Here is a 7,854-nt window from a genome sequence, read left to right on the forward strand (position 1 = left end):
GGTGGGGGCGGGTGGGGGCGGGCCTGCGCGGGGCGCCGCGAGCCGCCGCCTCTAGCGCGGGGGCGGGGCCCGGGGCGCCGCTGGCCAATGGGCGCGCTCGTCGGAACGGCCCGGGGCGCGGAGCAGTGACGGCGGAGGGGGCGGGGCGCGGGGAAGGGGCAGGGTCCGGCGTGGAGCGGCGGGGCGCGCAGAGGCCATGCTGCGGACGGCGTCGTGGCCGCGCTGGGGCCGGGCCCTGCTGGCCAGGGGGCTGGGCTCACGCCGCGGAGGCTCCGCTCCGGGTAAAGTTGAGGGCAGCGGAGGGTATCGCGGTTGTCGGGTGGGCCCGGTCGCCGCCTGTGCGGCCTTCGGGACTCAGGACGCGGCCCCCAGTGCAAGGACAGCGGGTCGGCCGGGAGAAGGGGCTGCGCTTGCCGGGCCGAGCTGGTGAGGCCCGAGCGCTGCACGGACGCCGAGGGTGCCTTCTCAGGCGACAGGTGCCACATCGCTGCAAGCCTCGACTCAACCACCGAAGAGCAGAGCCAGGCGGGGGGGTCGCAGCGGTAGACGTGCAGGAGGCCCCGCTCGCGGGCAGGGTGCGGTGCCGGGTGTGCGGCTGCGGGGGGCGGGGGGAGCAGAGCGTGCACGTCGGTGCAGGTGCCCAGGGAGCTGTGGACTCCCGCTGGGCCCCGCAGCCAGCGTGATTGCAGGAGCGCAGGGGGCAGATGGGTCCCACGTCCTGAGGAACCCGAGCAAAAGCTCAAGAGAAGCATTGGTTTTGTGCAAGGCGCTAGCAGAAGCCGTGTAGTTGGTGTAGACATGGGGAAGGCAGCGTGGACGGGGGAGGTAAGCCCAGGTCGGAGAAACATGCGAGTCCGTGGAAAGACTTGGAGATGCCTGAGTTAGGTGTGAAAGACCAAAGGATTCGTTGATTCAGGGCGCTTAACGGTGCGCCAGGTTCTGTGCCGGGTCGGAGATCGAGAGGCCAAGAAAGCAGGCACAGCACAGCGTGACGCAATCACAGATAAATTCAGAGTTGCAGATGCGCTGCGGGAGGCAATGAGATGGCGCGACAGGAGATTTGGACAGTGTAGGGGGTCAGGAAAGCCTTTCCTGAGAAAATGATAACTGAGCTGAAGGGGAAGGGAAGCAGGGCCTTAACAGCAAAGAAGTGCACACAGTTTCATTTTTTTTTTAAGATTTTTAAAAATTTATTTATTCATGAGAGAGAGAGAGGCAGAGACACAGGCAGAGGGAGAAGCAGGCTCCATGCAGAGAGCCTGACGCAGGACTCGATCCCGGGTCTCCAGGATCACGCCCTGGGCTGAAGGCAGCGCTAAACCACTGGGCCACTGGACACAGTTTCAAAGCAGAGAGAACCCCCATGTCGATCCCCTGTGGTGGGAAGAAAGAAATAAAGTGCCATTAAGGTGTCAGGGCTGGAGTGGGGGAGGAGGGAGAGAACAAGGTAAACAGGAGCCGGGCTGTGCAGTGTCTCACAGGCCATGTTAAAGACTTTGGACTTTTATCCTTGGAGTAATGGTCACTGGAAGGTTTTAAGCAACCGAGCATGTGATTAAATTAGTGCTTAGAAAATATTTTAGCCAACACGCAGAAGAGAGTTGGGTGGGCAAGAGGGGAATTACTGGGAACAATTAGGAAGCTTTTGCAATAGTCTAGGGGAGAGCTTAGGGTGGTGGTAGCAGAGATGGGGGGAATGGGAGGACAGATTGGGGAGATATTTAGGAGGCAAAGACATCAGGACTTGATGATAAATAGGACATGAATGTAGCTTTGCTGGTGGCGATGGATATCCAGGATAAGATGCCCCTCGGAGTATCATGCTTCAGAGGGCACTGCAGCTTGGGGTGTGCCAGGACCCATTGGCCCAGGAGCCTGGGACATCCAAGACAAGAGGACCATGCAGTTGAATCTGTGAGCCTAGGGCCCAGAGGAGAGAGCAGCCTGCACAGGAGGTAAACCTGCCTAAGTCCCCTCACCTAGGGAGAGAGGATAGAGTGTTCATTTTAAGAAGCTGACTCTTGCATTGCTGGGCACACCACATGAGAAGGCAGAGAGCCTAATGGCACGCAGATCACATAGTGAAGCTGACCTTATGAGACAGGCCAGCTGTGGGCACAGCCTGCTCAGGGTCCACTTAGCCCATCCTCTAACCCCTTACCACCTGGAAAGAAAACGTATGGCCTTCTGACCATAACTGCATCCCACAGACCAGAACGGAAAGGTGTCTGAGATTAAGAAGAAGATCCAGTCAGTCCTTCCCGGAGGAGCCTGGAATCCACTGTACGACACCAGCTACCTGCCTCCTGAACACTCGGATGTGGTGATTGTGGGGGGTGGGGTGATTGGCCTGTCTGTGGCCTATTGGCTGAAGAGGTTGGAGAAGCCACGAGGTGCCATTCGGGTGCTGGTGGTGGAACGGGACCACACGGTGAGAGGTCTGGGGGAGGGTGGCGTTGTGAGTGGGGCACTGACTCCGATCTTACTCAGGGGCAAGTGGAGTGGAGGGAGGAAAGACGTCAGTTTTTGGGGGTCCAAAGGGCAGAAACTGTACTTTGGGTCTTGTTGAGGAATAGTCCCAGGCTTTCCCTCCCATGAATTAGAGACTTTGGCTGTATGGTTTTTGCTCTTAAAAGCAAACTTCACCATGTTGGATCTTCTGGGCGCAAAGAGAGCCTGTATTCCAGCTGTCATGAACAGACAGCTCTCCCATCCCCCTTTTGGTTCTATGACTTCTCAGGTTTTGCACTTCAATTGTTCCTATTCTTTTTTTTTTTTTCAAAGATTTTATTTATCTATCTGATTGAGAAAGAGAGAGACAGCATAATAGGGGGGAGAGGGAGAAGCAAACTCCCCACTGAGCAGGGAGCCTGATGTGGGGCTCCATCCCAGGACCCTAAGATCATGACCTGAGCCGAAGGCAGACACTTAACCAACTGAGCCACGCAGGCGCCCCCGTTGTTCCTAGTCAAGCCACTGCCAGTTAACTACGAATCTTGCTAGTTTGGTCACATCCTTCCATCTTCCAGTTAGTAGATGAAATGTTAATCTCCTGCCCTTGAGCTTCCAGACCATTCCATGTGTGCCACGTGCCCAGCCCTTTAGATGCCTGACTCTCTGCTCGGCCCATCTGCTAAGAAGGATTTAGTGGTTACTGTCCTCTTTGGGTGCTGGTTGGCCTGCATGTGGGTTTATCTGCCTCTGCTCCTCTTAGATTTTAAGCCCGCAGGTAGTACTGTGCTCTACTTGTAGGTGCTTCTGCTACAGGAGGGTGCTCACACGGACGGGGTGCTGGCCACCCTCAGCCTCTCTTGTCTTCCCACAGTACTCCCGGGCGTCCACCGTGCTTTCTGTGGGCGGCATTCGCCAGCAGTTCTCCGTGCCCGAGAACATCCAGCTCTCCCTCTTTTCCATTGAGTTTCTACGCAACATCAATGTACGTGCAAAGAGACTTGGGCGTGGGGGTGGGGACCATGCCTTTAGCCCAGAGAGAGGAGTAGCCCCCTGGCCAGGGGATCAGGGAGCAGAAGCAGTTCGGGCACCTAGGAGTGGGAACCTCTAGTTTCCCCCCACACCCCGGTGGTGGAACCCAGAGGGGGACTCCTCTAAGTCTTGGGAGGTATTGGTGAAGAAGCCAGGAGAGCTCTCCCTCCATTCTTTAAATCAACTTCTCTACAGAGCCTTTTTTTTTTTTTTCTTTGTTTGCACACAGGAGTACCTGGCTGTAGTCGATGACCCTCCCCTGGACATCCAGTTCAACCCCTCAGGTTATCTCTTGCTGGCTTCAGAAAAGGGTGCCGCACTCATGGAGAGCAACGTGAAGGTGCAGAGGTGGGTACCTGGCACACCAGCAGGCTGCTCCTCACTCAGCTGCGTACACTCGGCAAGCTCCGATTCCAAGTGAGGAATTGGAATGGGTGAGTTGCTAAGACAGGTCCCTACTGTGTGGAAGCGCAGCCTGTCGGGAACCACAGACACATGCAGACCCCCAGGACCCTGTGCCAGGTGCTATAACACATGTGGACCAACACATGTGGTGCTGTGGTGGTTCCCAGATTTGCCAGATCATAGGAACCACCTGGAAAATCTCACACCTAATAAGCCACAACCTCTAGGGAAGGACCCGGGAATCTGCACATTTTTCCTGTGAGGGCCAGGTAGTCGGTATTTTAGGCTTTTGGGGGCATAGGGTCTCTGTTGCAGTCACCCGGCTCTGCAGTTGAAAGAAACGCAGACATAGACGAAACATGGGCGAAAATATAAACGACCGAGTGTCACTCACATATAAAAATGCAGGCAGCAGGCCGGTTTGGGCAGCCCCTCTCCTGAGTGAGTCTCACGATTGGTCAGGAGTGCACGTGTTCAGCAGATAGACTTGCAAGTCTTACTGGGGACATCAGGTGATGTCTCAGATGCAGCGTTTATTCATTTAGCCACCAAATAGCCACCATTTTATATGTGGGTAAACTGAGGCACGGGCACTTAATGGTGGCGCTGGGATTCAACACAGGCAGTCTGCTTGCGAGTGTGTCCTCTTAGGATCTGTGTTGCTGTCTTTGGGGGGTCGTTGTGCTGGTGGATGGGACTGTACTAGAAAGTGGGCAGGAAGGCCCTTCCAGGCACAAGTGGAGAAAGTGACCTGCGCTGTCGTGAAAGGACATGGAATAATCAGGGGATGACGGGGTTCAGCCTAGCCAAAGTGATATGAGGGTGTAGGCAAGGAAAGAGGGGTCAGGTGAAGAGCCGTGGCTGGGAGGCTTGGTCTCCACCCACTCAGCAAGGAGGAAAACTTGGGGAGTTTGGGGCAGAGAAGTGACACAAATGAGGCGAACCCCCACTTGTGGAGTGGGGTCTGTACTTCTCCGTCTCTGCTCACTCCCCCTCTGACACACGTGCACACACGTTTCTCTCAGGCAGGAAGGAGCCAAAGTTTGCCTGATGTCTCCTGAGCAGCTTCGGAACAAATTTCCCTGGATAAACACAGAGGGCGTGGCTTTGGCGTCTTACGGTGAGGCCTGCTTGCAGAGGGGCTCAGGGTTCATGGGGCGCCTTGGGTTGGGAGTCTCAGCACCCTGTAGCCACACCAAGAAGCAGTGCTGCCCCCCTGCCCCCCGGGCCGTGCTAGCTCTGTGTCCTTCCACAGGATTTGACTCTGGTGCATCGGGCAGCAGGACTTCCCCTGGCTTACAAGCCCTAAAGAGGGGTCAGGGGCACAGGAAATCCAGTAGGAGGGGAGGGTCCTGACCCCGCCTCATGAGTCCTCTTGCTCCTCACAGGGATGGAGCACGAAGGTTGGTTTGACCCCTGGTGTCTGCTTCAGGGGCTTCGGCGGAAGGTCCAGTCCATGGGGGTCCTCTTCTGCCATGGAGAGGTGACACGTGAGTCTGAGGTCCCTTCTTTGCTCTGCTTCCCGGGGTGCCGGCGTAGATGGGGTCTTAGCTTCACTCACGAGCTAAGCAAGAGTTGGGGGGCGAGGGAGTTCTCCCCGGGGGCTGGGCATCCCGACTCCGGCTCCTAACTAGCCTTCTGCATGACTTACTCATGCTGGAAGGTTTCAGCACCCTCCTGTCCTCCAAGTGGCCAGGTTCATCCTGGTCCCCCCATCTCTGTGGGAAAGCCCCAGCCTTCCAGCCTGCTCCCCTCATGAAACCCCTGCTATCCCAATCTTGTCCTCTTCGGGCCTCAGGAGTTCCTCTCTTTTTTCTGCAGGTTTTATCTCTTCGTCCAACCACATGGAGACCAGGAGCGGGGAAGAGGTGACTTTGAAAAGGATCCATGAAGTCCATGTAAGTTCCCAGCTTCTGCGTCCTCCTTACCAAGTGGAGGGGCACAAAAGGCAACAGCTGTCACTTTGATCTTTTTCTACCTACTTCCAGTCTGGGTAAACTAAGGCTCAGGAAGAAATGCACCTGTCATGGCGCCCGGCGTATGGCCCGGGCCCTGCCTCCCCTCCCCCTCTGGTGCCTGCAGGTGAAGGTAGACCACAGCCTGGAGTACCAGCCCGTGGAATGTGCCATCGTGATCAACGCAGCGGGGGCCTGGTCTGGCCAGATCGCACAGCTGGCTGGTATCGGGAAGGGGCCACCGGGCACCCTGCAGGGCACCAAGCTACCTGTGGAGCCGAGGAAAAGGTGAGTCCCCTCAGGGCAGCTGAGGAGGTTGGTGGGAGAGGGGAAGAGGCAGTGTAAGGGGTTGTTACTCATGGTGGGAAGGGAGGGCTCTTCTAACCTGCTGGTCATGGTAGGTACGTGTACGTGTGGCACTGCCCCCAGGGACCGGGCCTGGAGACCCCGTTCGTCATAGATCCTAGTGGGGTCTATTTCCGCCGGGAAGGACTGGGCAACAACTATCTGGGCGGCTGTAGCCCCACCGAGGTAAGCTAGGTGGGGTTGGGGTGCTGGGCAGCAGACACAGGCCAGCCATCACTAAAGAGCCAGGCCGGGCAGCCCTGGTGGCGCAGCGGTTTAGCGCCGCCTGCAGCCTCGAGTGTGATCCTGGAGATCCAGGATCAAGTCCCACATCGGGCTCCTTGCATGGAGCCTGCTTCTCCCTCTGCCTATCTCTCTCTCTCTCTCTCTCTGTGTGTGTCTCTCACGAATAAATAAATAAAATCTTAAAAAAAAAAAAAACTTAAAAAAAAAAAAAAAGAGCCAGGCTATTTGGGGGGGCCAGCACTCCTGCTGATGTGCTAGCCCTACTGAGGGGAGTAACAGGGTCAGTGGGGCCCGCCCTCGTGTCCCAGGCAGCATAAGCCATGTCCCCAACTCTCACCGCAGGAGGAGGAACCGGACCCAGGGAACCTGGAAGTGGACCATGATTTCTTCCAGGACAAGGTGTGGCCCTCTTTGGCCCAGAGGGTACCAGCTTTTGAGACTCTGAAGGTAAGTGGGAGGCCGGTGAGCCTGAGCACCTCGGTCCCCTTGGAGAGCCTGTCCGCTGTCACGTGCCCTCCACCTCACAGCTGCTAAGGACCCATCTCATCGACCCCTCAGCAGCTGGGAGGTCAGACCGTGTCTGACTCTTGGGCAGGAGCGAGGGCGGCGTGTGCCGGCACCTTCCCGGGCACCCCAGCATCTTGTCCACCCGCAGGCTCGGAGCTCTTGGGCTGGCTATTACGACTACAACACCTTTGACCAGAATGGTGTGGTGGGTCCCCACCCACTAGTCATCAACATGTACTTTGCCACGGGCTTCAGTGGCCATGGACTCCAGCAGGCCCCTGCCGTGGGCCGAGCCGTGGCGGAGATGGTGCTGCAAGGCCACTTCCAGACTATCGACCTGAGCCCCTTTCTCTTCAGCCGCTTTTACTTGGGAGAGAAGGTCCAGGAGCACAATATCGTCTGAGCCGTAAGCTCTCAGATGGGCCCCGCTGCCCCATCCGTCAGCCTTGGCCCACATGCACATTTTCCTCACCATGGCTTTCCCCAGCACTAACCCAGGCTCTCCTGTCCCCACACCCTGCTCATCCGGCGGCGGGGCAGGCAGGCAGACCGACGGGCTTTGAGGCACTGCACCTGAGGCCCAGGCCAACAGAGTGATGGGTGAGACTGCACGACCCACCGAAGTAGTACAGCTGGACTACTAGTATACCTGACCATGTGACCGAGACCGGCTCCTTCCTGGTACCCAGGCAGGGAGCATTCGGGCAGCCTGGCCCGGATGTAGTGACTGTCTACCCTAGTCATCAAGCAATAAATGTGATTACTCTTGCCATCCAGTCCTCCATCCCTTCTGCCTCACGTCACGGCACCTGCTTCTGAAGCACCCACTGGCCCTTGACACCAGGCTGGGAGGAGCACGGCCGCCTCGCGGGACCATTCTTAAGTCCTGGGTGGAGGCATCTTGTTTGCAGAC

At 57.2% G+C, this 7,854-nt stretch overlaps 1 protein-coding gene across 4 annotated transcripts; it reads left to right on the forward strand.

Annotated features, from left to right (window-relative positions):
* Positions 1 to 149: 149 nt before the first annotated feature.
* On the forward strand, positions 150 to 7,713 carry FOXRED1 (FAD dependent oxidoreductase domain containing 1). Of its 4 annotated transcripts, none has more exons than XM_072822628.1 (11): positions 150 to 281; positions 2,211 to 2,431; positions 3,306 to 3,436; positions 3,713 to 3,831; positions 4,914 to 5,008; positions 5,277 to 5,378; positions 5,710 to 5,786; positions 5,971 to 6,131; positions 6,245 to 6,374; positions 6,777 to 6,881; positions 7,090 to 7,713. In XM_072822628.1, the coding sequence occupies exons 4-11, from the start codon at positions 3,806 to 3,808 to the stop codon at positions 7,342 to 7,344; spliced, it is 951 nt and encodes a 316-aa protein (XP_072678729.1). In that variant the 5' UTR covers positions 150 to 281; positions 2,211 to 2,431; positions 3,306 to 3,436; positions 3,713 to 3,805; the 3' UTR covers positions 7,345 to 7,713. The 4 variants fall into 4 exon arrangements, with proteins under 4 accessions (XP_072678729.1, XP_072678728.1, XP_072678731.1 ...); XM_072822627.1 differs by having other exon boundaries at positions 156 to 281; positions 3,326 to 3,436; XM_072822630.1 differs by having other exon boundaries at positions 171 to 281; positions 3,326 to 3,436; positions 4,918 to 5,008.
* The last annotated feature ends 141 nt before the right edge of the window (positions 7,714 to 7,854 follow it).

This window comes from Canis lupus, chromosome 3 (assembly GCF_048164855.1).
Source record: "Canis lupus baileyi chromosome 3, mCanLup2.hap1, whole genome shotgun sequence".
NCBI lineage: Eukaryota > Metazoa > Chordata > Mammalia > Carnivora > Canidae > Canis > Canis lupus.

Coding starts and splice junctions, on each gene's coding strand:
- FOXRED1 (XM_072822627.1), top strand. CDS start 197: ATGCTGCGGACGGCGTCGTGGCCGCGCTGGGGCCGGGCCCTGCTGGCC. Junction 5,009..5,276: donor CGTGGCTTTGGCGTCTTACG/GTGAGGCCTGCT, acceptor TGCTCCTCACAG/GGATGGAGCACGAAGGTTGG. Junction 5,379..5,709: donor CTGCCATGGAGAGGTGACAC/GTGAGTCTGAGG, acceptor TTTTTTCTGCAG/GTTTTATCTCTTCGTCCAAC.